Source organism: Talpa europaea (genome assembly GCF_964194135.1).
Source record: "Talpa europaea genome assembly, chromosome: 3".
Lineage (NCBI taxonomy): Eukaryota > Metazoa > Chordata > Mammalia > Eulipotyphla > Talpidae > Talpa > Talpa europaea.
Window position 1 is genome coordinate 28,429,119 of NC_140069.1, and position 19,352 is coordinate 28,448,470.

The following is a 19,352-nucleotide window of genomic DNA, read 5'->3' on the forward strand; positions in this document are numbered from 1 at the left end:
AAACAAAGCAAAGAAACAGACAAAATTAAACCAAAATAAAATCCAGAAATATGACTGCAGAATTGAGGCTACACAAGGACTAAGATAGAGCACAATGGGTGCTTTGGTGGTGGGGATGGTGTGGCGACATACATCTGAAGGAGGTATGAACCTATTCCCCTAAATCATATACAGTGTTGTAAACTAATGTTACTTCAATAAAAAGTTTAAAAAGATATTATGTAAAGGGTGGTCCTTAGAAGGCATGAAAGCTTTCCCTCTCTTACATGCAATCCCCTACACTGAATCTGGTCTACATCTTTTACTCTAACCTACTGAAATTGGGTTCCATGTTGGTCTACATGCAAAGATTTTATTTTCAGTCAAAAAGTGCTTTATTAATATCAACCTAGGAAGTGATTTTAATTTTTTTTATAATAAATGTATGTTTGCTTTTATTATCATTTTTTTCTTTATTAAGGTAACACTGGTTTATAAAACTATGAAATTTAGGGGAGTAGGTTTATACCTCTTCAGATGTATGTTTCACCATACCCACCACCATCAAAGCACCCACAGGCCCTTACCCTGGGCCACTGGGCCCCCTCTCCCCTGTTGCTCCCACCCTTACTCTTCCTTTTCCTCTAGTAGTCTTGATTCTGCAGTCATATTTCTAGTGTTTGTTTTGGAACTGGCTGTAACTCAAATGTACATATTTGATATGAGCCCTAAAATCTTTGTTGAAATTTGTATCAATGCAGAAGCTTCTGAAACCACCCATCTCTGAAGTGACTGTGGCTGATGGAATTTATTAAGGGGCTTAGAATTAACATTTATTATCCCAATCCTGCACCTAATCTCAATTCTGTGGTCAGTGCACCCCCAAACAGGGATCAGGTATAGAGTCCTTGAATCATGTTACAACTACTTTAGCAGCAATACCATTTCCAGAGGCCCCTCAATTTCCTGTTACATTGTAGCCACTCAGTAAATGAGAAATGCTTGAAGAAAGGAGGCAATGGTTACTGTTAAATGTTTAGCAACTGGTTCTCAGAGTAGAAGAGATGATTGATAATATTTGCAAATGATGTGGGATAAATACTCCCATTATAGCCCATTTAAACTACGGTGGTTTAACAGTTGTCCTTCAAAGTTCCTAACAACTTACAATCAGTGCTTGCAAGTCAGTGTGAATCAGCTCCAGCACATCAATGAAGAGGGCCAGGGCCAGCAAGAAGTTAGGAGGTAACCCTAGTTAATCCCTCCTTAGCAAGTGGCTAGTTACCACTTTCCAAAGCAGAGGACTTGCACTACACCACAGGAAGGGACAAAAGCTCCTTGGGTTGAATCCTCATCCTTATAACTGCCATCTATTCCACTGGAGCCTGCTCTGTAAAATGGCTCTCCTTAATGCCAAGAATAAACCAGACTGACTTCCACACTGGATAAATTTTCCAAATGTCTTACTGCTGGTTTCCATCTGCTAGGTGGTATTATCTGATAGGAATAAAATTCATGAATTATACCTGAACTTGGTGGGCCCCTCTTCCAAAACTGTCTTAAAGGATGACCCAGCTGATCTTGCCAGTATTTCTAGTCAAAGCTCCAATTCTACGTCAATTCTTATTAACACTCAACATCTTAATTCTGAATCCCTAATCACTTTCCTAGTCTTTACAGGCAATAAGCTTCAGAAGTTCAGTATAATTTTCATTTCTAGGATACTCTCTGGTTATAAGGAAGATATGCATAGAACAATGAGAACCAGTTGGCTAACACTGCTAATTAATGTGTTGCAGAAATACAAAAATCTTTAAATCATCTTACTTTACTAATAAACTTAAGTCAATTTTATATTACGCTGTAATAGCAAGATGATTAAATCAAAAGAATACCAAACAATAAACTTGATCTTCTTAGGTTTTTCTTTTTCATTTTTTTATAAAACTGAACAGCTGCATTAACATGGAAAGCATATTAATATGGGAAAGAAAAAAAGCTTTGCTCCCTAATCACTGGAAATTGTTAAGCATTTCTACAACCCATAAAGAGACCCTCTTTCATTCAACACATGAAAAAAAAATTCAGAGGCACAGTGAGTATGCTAAAGCTAAACCTCAATACATTTCAAACATTTGCTTAAATATGATTCAGCTGTGGGACATAAACTTTACATATTTACATATACTGTAGAGAAGTCTTATCTGGTCTGCCAACTGTTTTCTGTCTGATGAATCTTAAAATTTTGGAAACAAACCTTCATATGTTGCAGCAGTTATTACCATTTCAATAGACTTGAAGGGTCTTACCTGTACATGTGTAATCAGAGGCTACCCCTTTAAGCACGGCATCAAAAATGGATATTTCCACTCGCTGCTTTCTGTGGTGACAACTCAGAAGCAAAGAAGGTTGGGACACAATAAAGTACAGAAAAGGTTCTAGTTGCAAGTCATCAGTTCCTCTTCGTCCAGGCTGTCGAACGATAGTTATACCAAGAGCTTGTCTAGCAGATGACCTTGTGGATGCATGAAGACTTTCAAGAGAGATGAGCCCTACTTTTTTTCCTGAAGGTAATGATATGTTGCTGCTTAGATCTTCTGCTGTTACTGTGGAAATACATGCCTGGCTGGGCTTCACAACATCTGAATCAGCTTCTGGAAGATTTAAGGAACTTTTGTCTGTTTTTTCATTGTTCTTCTCTTCTTGTGATTTTGATTTGGGTAAGGCCGTACAGGAATAGGTCATTAGTGAGATTCTACTTGCAGTGATGAATATGTCAAAGGGAATGAAGTTTAGATTTTTTACAATTGATGACTGGCGGGAGGGACGGGCAATGCGATGCTGACTGGTACCACTGTGCTGTTCTATTTGTACTATTCTGATTTTGACACTGTCACTGCCAATTCCACTATCTTGAGCACCACTGTACCGGGATGAGGTCTCAGCAGTGCTTCCATCAAACATATCCATCTTATTCTGTTCTTGCTTAGAGACCTGTGGAAAAAAATACAACACTTTAATTTGGTTACCTTCCAAGTGTTATTATATAAATGCTTTTATATAATAATGTAGTTAAAAAATGAGTCTACTATGACCAAAATCCGTACTGACCCCTATCTTATCACTAAACATACCCAAAGATAATGTTTTAGGGCATTTCCCCTACCATTGCACAGTTTCCTGCCACACCCAAACCTTTATGGTTACAATCATGGTGTAGAATTAAATCTCTAACTTAATTTTCTTTTTATTTTATTTTCTTTTAAAGATTTATTTATTTATTTATTTATTTATTTATACAAGCACTGGGTACAGTCAGAAGCAAGGGAGGGTGAGAGAATTCACCAGAGACAGAGCAGAGAGCAGAACAGGCAGACTGACGAAGTACACTGCTGAGGGGTAGCAGCAGGCGGCAGGAGAGATCTGAGCACCATGTGGGACCCTTGCCCGGTGGCCGGGGATTGAACTGGTACTGCAGAGGCTGCGGGCAGCTTCGCAACCCAGCGCTCAACCGCTGCACCACCAGGGAGGCCCTAATTTTCTTTTTAGAATGCTAACATATTCTTCATAAGAGCCATTTTTAAAGCTTTATAATATTTCATTTATTTCAGCTATTCACAGATAACTGAACAATCAAAATTTTCAATTTTTACCACTATTTAATAATAGTTTCTTAGATAGGTTCCGAGACATAGAATTGCTAGGTACATCTTATGAAAAAATGTAAGATTATGAACACTGAAAACCATTACAAAAGGAATTCACTGGGTTTCCCCGGGTGGCGCGGTGGTTGCACGCTGGGCTGCGAACCTGCCCGCAGCCTCTGCAGAGCAGGTTTGATCCCTGGCCGCTGGAGAGGGTCCCACATGGCACGCAGACCTCTCCTGCTGCGCCCACTGCTCCCCTCAGCAGTGCATTTCATCAGTCTGCCTGTTCTGTTCCCCACTCTGGCTCCGGTGAATTCTCTCACCCTCCTGCGCTTCTGACTGTACCCAGTGCTTGTATAAATAAATAAATCTTAAAAAAATGGAAAAAAATCCCTAAAGTATTGAATCTTCTTGTACTGGATTGGTAAATATAGTATCATTTTTCCACAAGTTATAAATTACTAGATGGAGTCTGCACAAATGTTAAATAGCTATCAAATAACTCAAGACAATGTAATTGAATCCGTGAAAATTTAAAATTTTTCTAATATTTCTTGTTAATTGATTTTAAGGTTGTTGAGGAAGACACAAATAAAACTAGCATTAACAATTTCAAACAAAAGCAACTCCCCCCCCCCAAAACACCATGTTCTTTTAAATCAATCTATACCATGTTGCTTCCCTGCTTTTTATGGACTTACTGTAGGTAAGAAACATTTAGCTACCCATCAAGACTCAGAATAAATGTTACTTGTCTAGGATGTCCACTTTTACCACTATGATTCAACACAGTATTGGAAGTCCTAGCTAGAAAAATTAGGGAGGGGAAAGATATAACAGGAATCCTAATTGGGAAAAAAGTAAGACTATCACTATTTGCAGACCACACAACTGTGTGTATATCTATATGCACATACTCCAAAGACTCCACTAGAAACTACTAGAAACAATAAATCTATACAGTGAAGCAGTAGATTATAAAATCAAAATACAAAACTACATTGCATTCTTAGACGCAAAAACCAGAGCTAGAAATCAAGAAAACAATCCCATTTAAAAATCACATCAAAAAAGAATGAAATATCTAGGAATAAACCTAATAAAGGGGGTGAAAAACCTAAATGATGTAAACTACATTACTGTTAGGAATAGAAGACACAAAGAAATGGAAAGGTATTCCTTGCTCATGGACTAGAAGAATTAATATTGTTAAAATGGCCATCTTCTCCAAAGTAATACACAGACTCAATGTAATCCCTATCAAAGTTCAATGGCATTCTTTAAGAAAATAGAACAAACATTACTGAACTTAACATGGACCACAAAACACATGGAACCTGAATAGCCAAAGTAAATGTGACAAAGAAGAATGGAGGTATTATATGCTGAGACTTCCAACTATACTACAAAGTTAAAGTATCAAAATAATATGGTATCAGAATAAAAATAGACACAGGTCAATAGAATAGAACTAACAGCCCAGGAATAAACCCACACTTTTATGGATAGCCAATTTTCAACAAAGAAACCAAGAGTGGAGAAAGGAAAGTCTCTTCAACAAATGGTGCTGGGAAAACTAGACAGCCACATGAAAAAGAATGAAACTAGATCAGTATCTCACACTATTCCCAAAAACCAACACACAATGAATTAAAAACATGGCTCTAAGACTTGAAACCATAAAACACATAGAAGAAAACAGACAAAATATTCTACAACATTGGCTTTAGGTGTGTCTTTGAGGATTTGACTCCAATGGCAAGAGAAACTAAAGCAAAAATAAACAAATGGAACTATATCAAACTAAAAAGTTTCTCTACAGCAAAAGAAACTATCTTTAAAATAAAGACACCCTATGCCAAGTGGGAGAAAATACTTGCACATCATACATCCAATAAGGGGCTAATATCTAAGATCTACAAAAAATACATATAACTCACCAAAAGAAAGCTAATCGCCCAATTAAAAAATAGGCAGAAGTGCTAAACAGTCACTTTTCTAAAGAAGATATACAGATGGCAAATAGCCACATGAAAAATGTTCAACATTACTTATCATCAGGGAGATGCAAATCAAAACCATAATGAGATACCACTTCACACCTGTGAGAACAACCTGTGAGAACAACCCATACCTAAAAGATCAGAAACAATAGGTGCTGACAAGGGTAAAAAGAAAAAGAATCCTCATACACTGCTGGTGGGAATGTATACTGGTCCTACCCCTATGAGAAACAATATAGAGGTTTCTTAGAATATTAAAAATAGATCTCCCACATAACATAATCCAGCTAGTCCACTTTCCAGTATCTATCCAAAAATCAGCAAAACACTAATCTGGGGATATATGCACATGTATGTTCACTGCAACACTGTTTACAATAGTCAAGCTATGGAAACAAAGTGCCCAAGTACAGATGACTGGATTCAGAAGATCTGGTATACTGAAACAATGGAATACTATTCAGCTATCACAAAGAGAGATTCTTGCCATTTGTGACAACTCGGCTGGAATTTGAAGGGATTATGCTAAGGGAAATATATCAGGAAGAAGACAGATTCTGGTGATTTCACTCCTATGTGGGATATAGAGAAACAAAACAAAGAGACAAAATTAAACCAAAACAACCCTCGAAATCTGACTGAGCTTATTAGAAAGGGAGGGAACACAGCAAAATATGGTGGAGGATTATGGCTATTTAGGTGGTGGGTGTGGTATGGTAATACACATTTTAAGAGATTAGGGCCTCCCCGGTGGCGCAGCGGTTGAGCGCTGGGTTGCGAAGCTGCCCGCAGCTTCTGCAGCGCTGGTTCCATCCCTGGCTGCTCCCCGGCCACCGGAGGCGGGTCCCACAAGCTGCGCTGACCTCTCCTGCCGCCCGCTGCTCCCCTCAGCAGTGTACTTCGGTCCTTCTGCCTGCTCTGCTCCCCGCTCTGGCTCTGGTGAATTCTTTCACCCTCCCGTGCTTATGACTGTACCCAGTGCATGTATAAACAAAACAAACAAACAAATAAATAAAACATGCCTCTATTTAAAAAAAAAAAAGAGATTGAACTCATAAGTCTGTTTGTAAACCAAGTGTGATAAACCAATGTTATCTCAAAAAGTTACAAATAATAATAATAATAAAATAACAAATTATACTTATCTACATATTGTTTTCTCTTTTCTTGGTGACTCTAATACTTCTAGTATGTTATCCATAAGGTAGTTCTATGCCAGCAGTAGCCGTGTTTAAGTAATCTATAGACTCTGGCATCAGAAAGATGTGGGTCAAGTCCAATGCCTTCTAATTGTATGATTTTGGACAAATCACAAACCTTTCTGAAGTTTTGCTGCAGCAAAACTTCAAGTTAAAAATAAAAAAAAGGGGTTAATACACCTGACCTCAAATAGGAGGATTCAATGAGCTAATGTACCTAAAGAGCTCATCACAGTACCTGGCAGAGTGAGCATCCAATAACGGGCAGTTATTATGTCTGTCTCTTTTTACCAGGTGAAGGACTCCTGTAGAATGGGTCATATAATTGTACTTCTGTGTATCACTAAGAAGTAGTGCAGTAAAGAGAGTATCCATAAATGTTTAATGATCTTTTAGTTTCTGATACAATATTAAATAGAAAAAAATTGTTCTGGAGAGGGCCTCTCTGGTGGCACAAGGGGTTAAGACATAGCCTGTGAAGCTGTCGGCAGCCTCTGCAGCACAAGTTCGATCCCTGGCCGGCCAGAGAGCAACCCACATGGCGCAGCAGACCTCTCGACTCACCTGCTGCTCCCCTCAGCAGTGTACTTCCATCGATCTGCCTGTTCTGTTCCCCGCTCTGTCTCTGGTGAACCTCTCACCCCCACCCCTCTGGCCTGTACCCCAGCTCTTGTATGCATAAATAAATCTTAAAAAAATTGTTTTGGAGACTAGAAATATGTCTTGGTTGATATATAAATACATGTAAATTGCAGATATTCCCTTACTATGTACTCTACTAGATATTTCTAGGCATATTCATGGGCTCTTTCCTATCTGTATTCTCTACCTTGAGGGCAGATCACTTAATCAATCCTCTGTTTCTGCCAGGTCCTTATCCTCACATTGAGGATATAAATACTTTGCCGATAGAGCTGCTGTAGCATTAAATGATAATGTAGTAAGCACAAATAGTTAAGTACTTAATAAAGGGTACATTAAAAATAAAATCATTTTCTTTGTGATTATTTCTTTAACCTTTCCAGATAGTGCTAATTTTTCCAGCTTCTATAGCAAAGTAGTAATATATAACACTGCTCACAGTGCAAAGTGTCTCAGAGACTGTAACTGAAGATTAAAACAAACAAACCATTGAGTATTACCACTGAATGTGTTTCTTATTTTCCAATCATTGTACACACTCCATACATTTTTTTTTTTTTACTTAGTATTATAACCCTTTGAGGTGGGCATTGTTATTCCCATCTTACAGCAGAGTAAAGCGAGGCTTAAAGAGATTAATCAACAGGTCCAAGGTTAGGCAGCTAGTAGGCCATGGGTAAGAAAGGATGCCCTGGGTAAGAAAGGATGCCATTCCTAGCACACAGTACACTACTTGTCACAAAGGAACACAGGAGAGCTTTATAATTGCATGCTGACTGAATAAATGAATGAACATATTTAATTAGCAAATTAAAATTAAGGTTAATTATCAAAGTGAATTTAATGCTTTTTAGTCATCCACATTATGAAAATTTCAAATATACCTCCAAATCTATTACTAACTGGAGATTCTCAAATAATATGTGAAAAAAAAACTGTCCACATTTTGAAGGATCACAAGCTAAATATCCACATACATTATAACAAAAAAAAATTCTTTAGATTGAATTACATGGCAAACTCAAATCAAAAACTCTAGTATTTTTAGTCTCTCAATCAGGAAAGGCAACTGCAATTAACTACATTAGGCTGTACTTTGTATGTATAGAACATTTTATCTTCTGATTTACAGATTTGTATTTAAAATCTACTCTGTCCTTTTAAAAAGTGGATTAAGGGTCCCCATAGGTGTTAACAAGACAAACGACCTATAGGTAAGGTTCAAGAAATTTAGTATTTAGCCCTATTACATGTTGAAATTGCCACATTAAACTCTAGTGAATGTCAAGTGACCTGATCTTGAAATATAAATAAGTAGCAGGGGCAGGATGGTAGCTATCAGCTTGGCTCACATGGGTTCCTGAACAGAAGTCAGATGGTAACTAATTCCACTCACTACTGAGCAGAATGGAATTTGAACCAATGACCCGGAGATGAAAGACTGACTCAGTGAAAAGGAAAAAAGTACGACCTTCCCAGTACTAGAAAACAAAATTCTTAAAACTGGGTTAAAAGTCAAGATTTTCTCCATTTTTCTAAGCTTCCATACTATTTGGAAGCTGGTGATTTCTGGACATATTTAAAAGTCTACTGGTTTGTCAGCAGTCCACTGCAGAATTATCTATTATATTGAAGAGTATCTATCCTGCTATTGAAAAAAGTTATATAATTAATTATGTGTGCTAAGCCCTAAACTTGGGCATCAATTTACTGTTCCTCAGTGGAAAAAGAAAAACTCATAATGGAATAACTCTGAAAATAACTTTTGCTTTATTATTGTCCATGGGACTAATAATTTAAGTTGTCAAAAATAGCAATATCTGCTTGCTGTTAGTGAAAGCAGAAGAAACATGTATCTCTAGGCAGTGCTGTTACATCAGCTCTCCTGCTCTTTACCTAACTCATTTAAATGGAACAATAAAAGTTTTCTTTAATTAGCTACTGGTGTGCATTAACATGATCATGATTAAACCATAAAAACCAACTGTACATTACTCTGGTCCCCTCTTCCATATGTTTTGAATTATTCTGTTTGAAAATGTACTTTGCGTCCCTTTTAAAAGTTCAACCTTCTGCTTTCAGAGAATTAAATGCATATTACTGTAGTGAAGAAGATAATGTTTCAGACCTCCAGGCATATATTAAACACACTGGCAGCACTTGAGACAAAATGCTTTACTTATTAGATACTTCCTATTCTAAACAGTGTCATCAAAGGCTAAAAACAAAATCCATATAAAAGCTGCACAATGCTTCCACACAGAACCTGTGCCAAAATCCCTGTACTTTCCAACTAATGAGGAAAGGATGTGTACTCTTAACATATGAATGTAAGATTTTCCAAGCATTCACTTTAGGAAACTGGGCTATTGATTCCATATGGGTTATGTTAAATGAAACTGTATTGGTAAAATAACCTTTAAGATATCTGGCATGATAACTATAATTAAACAATATTCAAAAGACTAAAACAAAAGGGAATTTGGTTCCACAATGGCTAATTAAAATAAAATGAAAAAACACAGCATGCCATCTATCAAGATAAATTGTTATTGTTTAAGAACTATTTAAATACTGTTAAAATATACTTTTAGATAAAATCTGAAAGAGCTGGAAAAATATTTGTGGCTTAAAAATGGATAGTTTGGTGAAGGAAAAAGTATAGGACTCTGAAATTTTATGCAGAGATAACAGCTTTAAAGCCTTGAGCACAACCAGATGGTGCTTAAGTCAGAGGAATTCTACAGTTACACTATCAATGGGTTTCAATATGAGAAGGTTTTCAATAGTTAGGAAAACATGTCAAGTTGATAGTTTACTTCTTAGATCATTGCAGCACATTTTCCCATCCTTTCACAGCTATATAGGGCGCAGATACCAGCCACACTGGAAAAGGTGCTGAAAGCTGTACTAGTAACAAGGGAGCTGTAGCTAATTTCTCCTTTTATTGAGATAGGTAAGTTTACCAGTGTACCCTGGAATCTGGTAAGTGTCATAGTGTTTCAAGAGCAGTGATTAAAACCACACTCAAGTTTGTGATAGTATCAAAAATACATTAATTTCAAATAATATTAGTTAGATGTTAATTAGTAGCACTTTGCAGTGAAGAAAGATAAATTTGATTGAAATTTGTTGTTTGGCGATATAAACATTTTTATGAGCACTTTCAAAACTCAGTCTTACTAAGAAAAATGCTGCAAATTAATGGGTATTTAAATTTTTAAAGAAAAATACATATAAATCAACCTAAAAAGACAAAAAAGAATATAGACTAAAACAATTTTTGTTTTGATGGTTCACAAGAATACATATTTAGCATCTATTTTAACATTTTAATTCACTTTTTTTTTTTTACTTTAAGGAAATTTTAACAATAAATCAAGCATAAACATATCCACATACTTTCTACCTTATCACAATTATAACAGCAACACTGAAGCAGTTCAGCAATACTGAAGCAGTATTTCCAACTTGCAATGGTTATTTTTTAACCTTGATCAAAATATCTTTTGCCAATCATGAGATCATTTTTCCACAGCTTAAATGTTATAAAAAAGTCAAGTGTGAAACCACAAAATCCAAGTGACAATCACAACTATATATCACTGTGGCATTTATTCTAATTTTACTGTTCTTGCTAAAATGTAGTAGTGTTTTTGAATAATTAAACATCTTGTCTATCTGATAAACTCAAATACATAAAAAATTGGTTACAATATTTTAAAGGTCTCACATATTTGGAATTACAAAGGAGAATTTTCACAAACTTGAAAAAAATTATATGTCTCATTGTCTAAACATATGTAATCATATCCTTTAGTCATATTTTTCAGAAGTTTGGTTTTGGTGGGGAGATGCTACTGGGAGAGGCTTTGTATACCTTTAACACAGAGATAGTCTATACTGGAAACTTTATATAAAAAGTATATTGTTGTAACAACCAAATCCTTTTGAACTTGAATAATTTAATCTCGCTTATTAACTTAAACAAAAGTATATCCTTCAACCTAAGATTTACAAAGTGATGTCAGCATTACACTTTTCATAAACTTTTGCCATCTTATGAATGAATTAAAACTGAATGATATCCAAAGTAAAATTTATATAAGTAGATTAAATTAAATCAAAACATTATAAAGAATTGACTTTGATACAAAACATTTACTCCAGTGTCATCAATTCATGCTCTTTTTCATTTAAAAAATAAACTATGATTTTTTTTAAAAACCAAACTTGTTAACAAGCTCTGTACTCACTTGGGTACTATACAGAGTATAGTTTTGGGTAAATACAGAGTGCTAGAAAACAAGGGCTTTTTATATTTTATTTCTCTAAGCCAAATGTTCTACAAGATCCCACATAATATAATTGCTCCCAGTTGGATGGCAAAAAAAAGTTTTCACAATACTGCAGTAATTATGCAAAGAGCAGAACTAATGATACCCATCGCTGCTTAACAGATAGAATGGTAAGGAGTACTATAGTTTCAAGTTTTCCCTTTCATGAAGTTACTTTTCCGGCTCTTTGAAGTAACAGTATGAGGCCCCTCTACTGCCTGCTGAGTATCAGTTCACATATTCACATTTAAAGACCAGTGCTAACTGCAATAAAAGCAGCATGGAGATAGTTCAGGCAAGGTTGTGTTTTACTGTGGTCTGTGTTTGGTCTATTGCTTTAATTTAAGTTGTAAATTATGAAAAGGGACCAGTTCTAGTGCTAAACTGACTGTAATACCTAGATCATTATCAGTGCTTGCTTCAGTATAATAAATCAAAAAAATAAACAAAAATGTATACACATCAACCTACCCACACAAGTAAGTTCAAATCCTACTTACTGTGATTTTATCTGCAGTGCTGACCCTTAGACTTTTGTGTCTCTCTGAACTCTTATACATACATAATTTCACAGCAAAAGGTTATTTTCAGGAGATTCTAAATTCATGAAAAAATATTAGTTCCAGGTGAAACTTTGCATACGAGTTTTTAAGTCAAAAACAATTCTCATTTCCTCGCCTTATATTTTTCTATAATTCTTACCTATAAAAGTGTAATAGATTGGTCATTTTTGTTCAAGGATAGCAGGTCTAATTTATATATAACTAACTTCTGAATTTAAGGTAGACTTGTTTGCTTTTTATAATGAAATTAAGTTTTTAAAAAAATAAAACGACACATTATGAGAACTTGGATCTTAATCAAAACAGATGACTCTACATCAGAAACAACCTGCTTTAAAACGGACATGATGTTAATGCTTTAAAAGTGGCTACTGCATGTACAAGGTAACTACACTTATACTGATGGAATCCAAGGTTCCATGTCAATGTGGAAACCATTTTGTCTCATGGCTGCTTAAAGATTTTCAATAGGATTAAATCAGCTGCAAGTCCTCATTATATCAGGGTTTACAATTGTGTCTGAGTTGGAGTCTGTTTCTCATAGAATTTTACTCAGAGACTGACTTAGATTGGCTCCTTAGAGTTGGTCTGATTTTACTAGAAACAACTGTATCACATCAGCCACTCTCATAAACTTGCCCTAAGATTGAATCAGCCCTGACCCTGAAGCAGATGAAAGTTTACCAAGCCTATGCATTCTCTCTAAGAGTCACAGAAAAGTTTGCATTTAGTTTCTGTAGCAATGCAGAAGTAGAAATGCCTATTAACTATTCTAGTGGGCCTTTGCCTTGCAACTATAAACCTGATTTTCTGATAAAACTTCAGTTGAACTTGGAGAAATTTCTATTGATAAAAAATATATACAAATCCTTATTTGATTATTTTATCCCACAAATCACACACGACCCTTAAAAAAAAAACTATACAGGGCTTATGGAAATGAACAGAGCATGCTTTTTAAAACTAATTTTCCCATAATTTCTGGATATGCTTTTATAAACAGATTTTTAAATATCATATGAATATTTAAAAAGCTAATTTCCCCCTATTATTTAGTACAAGTTGAAAAAATAATGAAAATAGTTTATTAGTTAACTTTATCCAGTAACTTATTTTCACTACCAAGCAGAATATAACTATTTCACAAAAAAAGGTGATTTTCACTATTTTATTCAACTTACTAAATCTAAACTAGTTAACTGTAGATTCTCTTCAAAGTAAACTTGAAAATCATTTTTCTCTACTATCTATCTGATTTTTTTGAAATCCACAGACACGTTATTGAATAGAGGGTCAGTGACAAATTTTTATTGGCTACTCTCTAATGTCATAATGGCAGATCAAATCCAAACTGAATTGAGGCTTACATATTGATTTTATTACATTATCAATACTTTAACAGTGCAATGGACTTGAAATGCAAAATCAAGATTTTATGTCCTACAGTTTTTGCTTTCCCATAGAACTTTGTTCTCTTCTACTCCATCAAAACCACCACAATGCTAAAATAAACTTCCATATACATTGTTTTGATTGTATGATACTCTCCCTCAGTCCTTAGAAATTTGAAGTATTCTCTAAATCAGGCAGATATTCCTAATAATCTGGTCAGCTAGCTAACAACATGAGCAAATTTTCATAAACTGATGAGACTCAAGTAATTTTTGCACGTTTAAGAAAGCAACTTTTTGTATATTAAGGAAGGTATTCCAACCTATACTGTAAGGATATTCTGGTCATGAAGGACTGCTTGAAGAAGTTTAAAAGGTAGAAAGAAAATGTGGATTACCTCTTCCAAATATCAAGCATGATGCCTGCAAACATTAAAGTAGTAACCAAGTAAGGCGATGCCTGAGAAAGACTTTCTCAGAAAGTTATGAGCTGATCTTATCATAATGTCTCTTGCTAATGCTTAATTTTAAAAGAGAGAGGGAAGAAATATCCCCCAAATTCATACTGAGCATCTACTGTGTTCTGGGCAATGGCTGGAGATGTAGCAGAAATGAAATGATTGCCTTCATAGAGTTTACATTCCAGTGCGGGGAGTAAGAAAATACATTTTTATTTCACATACCAAGCATCATATTTGCTGTGTGGATGTTAGGTATTATGAGAGAAAGATAAAAGTCAAAAATGATTTGAATTTTTTGGTCTAAGCAACTGCAAGAGTGGAGAAGAATGATTTTCCTAGCTATGCAATCAGCTTCCCGACTTGTCTATGTGTTAGCTCAATGTGTTTGTTTTCCCAAGAATCACAAATGACCACAGTGATCTCTACATAGGGAGTTGATGACACTCACCACCATGCCCTGTTTTAAAGGATGCCCTAGCTAGATTATGATGTCTTCCTAGCAAGCCAAATCACCAGTCAGCTCAGACCTATTCAAGGGAGGGCTATGATTAGAGGTTGGTTTTCTGGGGCTGGGCCTAGACCTCATTCTAGACAAAAACTTGGAGAAAGAGAAAAGGGGCCAACAAATAAGTCATGCCATAACACTAGCAATATCAATGAGTGAGACACAATAATTCTTGGAGGACTTTGGCCCCAGAACAGCTGAGATTGACAGAATATTCATGAGATAACTTGGAGAAGGGAAAAAAGTAGGAAAGCCTGGTTTCTCAGTAGACCTTTATATTTCTAATTGCCACTGAGCATTTTAATTTTAATGTTCCATTACCAATAGCATGCAACTAAAAAAATTAATATATTTTAAAATATTTTTTCCCAGAATACCACCTCTCCACCATAACTTTCTATTTATTTGTTCCTTTTCAAAAGATTCAAATAGTTAATAAATCTTCCTGTCTAACCCCCCTCAGCAGTGCTTCTGGTCAATCTTTCATTTTATTAATTACTCTTGCTATTTTCTTTTTATCTTTTATTCTAATTGAACCTTCCCATTTTATACTAATTTTAACTCCATAGTTTTTGTCACTGGTCTTTCCCTTTCCTAACCTTTCTCATATGACACTGACAGATTATCATTTTCAAAACACTTTCAATATTTACTTTCAAACATTGCCCCACTACAGCACAGGCCCATGAAAAAGAGATTCTTAGGCATTTTTACTTTTTCTACTTTATCACCAGCATTTAGAACAGTACTTGGTACATAGTAGGCACTCAAATATTTAATGAATAATTTAAGGAAGGAATAAATGGACTGGATCATTTGCAAGATGCCCATTTAGGTCCCTTGGTAGGAGAATAAATACAAGGATCAGTTAAATTTGGAAACTTCCTTCTAGATTAGGGATACTAATTTACTAAAGATACTTTCAGGACACACCTGAAGTGAGACTGAAAAAAACCAAGACTTGCTAAAATGACAGTAAGGACACTGAGGTTACCACATAAAAGGGACAAAAGCCAAAAAGAAACAAAAGCTTATGGAACAGGAAATGTGTTTTTTAATGCCAGTCGTCCAGAGTTTCTTGACCACCTGAATCAGAATCACCTAGTAAAACTGTTAAAAAATGAGATTCTTAGGTTGTATGCCAGAATAAGTAACCTAAAGGAGAAAACTGGTGACCTGTCCTTACAACAAACTCCCAACAATCTTTATGCAAAATAATGTTCAAGAAATTCTGCTTTCTAAGCAAATAAATGACAAAACAGAGTGAGAAAATTTCATGTGATCAAAATATGCAGGTGAGTTGGGGATTGGAGAGCAGAGAGATTGCAGGTAGACCATCATCTAGAAAGCAATTGGCCAGATTGGGGATGTGAAAAAAGCAATAAAGGAAGTAGTAGACTTCAAAAGATGAATGAATGAAATGTTATTTGATCATCCCAGCTAAGAAATGGGTCATGGCAGATCACTGCTTACTGAATAACTTAATATTCTGGGACCTCCTTTCTAACTTCTCAATACTTTATTCAAAATTTCCACTGTATAACTTTACACATTTATCTTCTTGCTTCCACATCTTCACTCATGCTGTTCACTCAGTGTGGAATGCCTTCCAGTTGAAGGGCCCTTTTCTTCTATGAAGCCTTCCCTTTATGAGCCCACAAGAACTGCTCTTTTTCCTACAATTACATCACACACACTGTATCACTTATGTGATACACACCATATGATACCTTCTATTTGCCTTTTTTTTTAAGATTTATTTATTTATTTATGCCTACAAGAACTAGGGTACAGGCCAGAGGTGTGTGTGTGTGTGGGGGGGGGTGAGGGGATTCACCAGAGACAGAGTAGGGAACAGAATAGGCAGATGTACTGAAACACACTGCTGAAGGTAGCAGTGGGCAAGTCATGAGAGGTCTGCTGTGCCATGTGGGTTGCTTCCTGGCTGGCTGGGGATCTAACTCGTGCTGCAGTAGCTGCGGACAGCTTCATAGGTTGCGTCTTAACCCCTTGCGCTACCAGGGAGGCCTCTTCTATTACTTTTTGTTTTCATTTTTTTTGCTCTATTTGTTATCTAAACTGCAGAATGAAGTTCAGAAACACGCTAGTCCATTTTTGCAAATCCTGTGCACAAAGCATGTATATGAGGTAAGAAAAGTACATGTGATGACAGTGATGATGGCAATATCACTACATAACAATAACCTAACTGGTTGCTTCCTTAATGTTATCTAAAGCATAGATTATACTTATTGAATGCTTAGAACATATCAAGCATTTTTTTCTACATGAACTTAACACACGTTAGGTACTTTTCTGCATTAATTCAGCTAAAACTCCAAACAACTCTATAATGTAGTTACTATTATTAATCCCCTTTTTAAGATAAAACCAAAACCGAGAGAAGAAACTTGCTCAAAAATCATATAGCTAGTAAATGGTGAAATTAGAACTTAAACATTGGCAATATGATGCTAACCTCATTTAAAAGTCACATCCTTTATAGTCTCCATTGCAGAACCTATCTGTTTCTTTCATACCCTTTACCACAACTTGAAATTTTAAAACTATTTTATTGTTGTTAAACTCTCCCTGCAAATCCGTAAGTAGAGATTCATTAATTCTGTTCACTGAATAGTTAGTGATGGGCATATAACAGCAGGTTCATAAATAAATGTTTGTTGAATAAGTGAATGGGTACTAAAATGAGAGAGGAATGAAGCAAAAGATACCACTGTGAATATCTAAGGGGTGAGGGGGGAGGTTATTATTGAACAGTTTAGACAGATGGCTTCCCAGAGAAAAGCCTTCATCAATATATGAATATATTTTGAAATGCTGAAAGGAAAAATCCATTTGCGAGGTGCTAGGACCAGGTGTCTCTACTTTAGCAGATCACCGTATTCAAGAACAGGAAGTAGAGCTTGGAGATCGAGTATTGAGCTAAGGAACTGGAGACCTGGCTGAGTTCCAGAGTTTCCACTAAGTTCACACCTGTGTGCAGCTATGGGGAGGGGTGGGGATAAAACAACTTTGTTCACAGCTTTCCTTCTGTTGACATGGAGTTAAAATAGGGTGATACAGGGCAAATTCAAGTACTCAGCTCAATGCATCAAAATCATGGCTTACTAGAGCTGGAAGACGTTCTGGAACTCATTGTTTGCAGAGATTTTCAAACTACATTTTAACCATAGTACCTATTCTTCAAAGAAAATCTTAGGGGTTGATGTGGTAGTAGAGGGTCATGTAAGGGAGGGGAATGTGCAATATACACAGTACATAAAAGCAGAGCTGTCCCAGGAAAGTTGTGTCACAAATGTGTATATATGTGATTTGTGGGTCACAAAGCTCAGATCTGCTACAAGTCAACCACCCATTAATAAATGTCTAACTATCTGCTTTATTGAGGTAATTCACATACCATATTATCTATTTCAAGTGTACACATTAATATGTACACTTCACTCCCAAAAGAAATTCCATAACCATTCATTAGGAGTCACTTTTCTTCACTACCTCACTTTCCTATGTCCTTGCCAGCCCCTAACAAGTACTAATCTACTTCCTGTCTCTCTGGATTTCCCTAGACATTCTATTAAATGGAACCATACAAATGTGTTCTTTGTGACTGACTTCTTTCATTTTGCACAATGTTTGAAGATTCATCCATGTTGTAGCATGTATCAGTACTATATTCCATGGAATAGCTGCATAATAGTTGACTTTATGGATACACTATATTTTATTCATTCATTAGTTGATCAACTCCTGGGTTGCTTCCATTTTTCAGCTATTATGAATACTACTATTATAAATATTCAGAAACAAGTTTCTGTATGAAAATAAGCTTTCATTCCTCTAGCTAAATATCTAGCAGTGTAACTGCTGGGTTATTTATAAACCTATGTTTAATCTTTTAAGGAACTGCCAAACTGTTTTCCCAAACAAAGGCAATATTTTACATTCCTACCATCTTCAGCAACACTTGTTATCTGTCTTCATGATCACAGCCATGCTAAAGGGTATGAAAGGGTACTCATGGTGGCACTGATTTTCATTTCCCAGATGACAACTGGTATAGATAGTTGTATATTAGCCACTTACATACCTTCTTTGGAGAGATGTCTATTCAGATACTTCACCAATTTTTTAATTGGGTTATTTGTATTTGCACTATTGATATACTATTGAAAATAGATTCACCCAAATATGGGTTGTAGTTTTTTTTTACTTTCCTAATTTTGATTAAATCCTATTAATTGACTAGATTGCTTGTGCTTTTTGTCATATCTAGAAATCACTGCCTAAGCAAAACCCACAAAAATCTGCTCTTAGGTTTTCTTCTAAGAGTTTCATAGTTTTCTCTCCTACATCTAGGTCATGACTCACTTTGTGTTAATTTTTATATATGCTGCATGTTTTTCTTCTAATCCTTATTATTTCTGTAAGGTAAGTTCTAATACCCCTCCCCCTTTCACTTCAGATTTTAGCAACTTCTTTTTCTTAGTCATTTTGCTGATCTTTTCAAAGAATCAAATTTTGGTATTGTTGATTTCTCTATTGTTATTCTAATTTCTTTGATATCTTACAGCTGCCTCAGAGAAAATGAAGATTTTGGGGCTGAG

At 35.7% G+C, this 19,352-nt stretch overlaps 1 protein-coding gene across 4 annotated transcripts in view; it reads right to left on the reverse strand.

Annotated features, from left to right (window-relative positions):
- The window catches only part of VPS13B (vacuolar protein sorting 13 homolog B), a gene marked incomplete at both ends in the record, with an annotated part of 598,760 nt that overhangs the window by 189,070 nt on the left and 390,338 nt on the right, over positions 1-19,352 (reverse strand). For all 4 annotated transcript variants that reach the window (XM_084230016.1, XM_084230015.1, XM_084230017.1 and 1 more), the window contains one exon: positions 2,289-2,973. In XM_084230016.1, the coding sequence (XP_084086142.1) occupies positions 2,289-2,973 (685 nt within the window). The remainder of the gene's footprint in view (positions 1-2,288; positions 2,974-19,352) is intronic.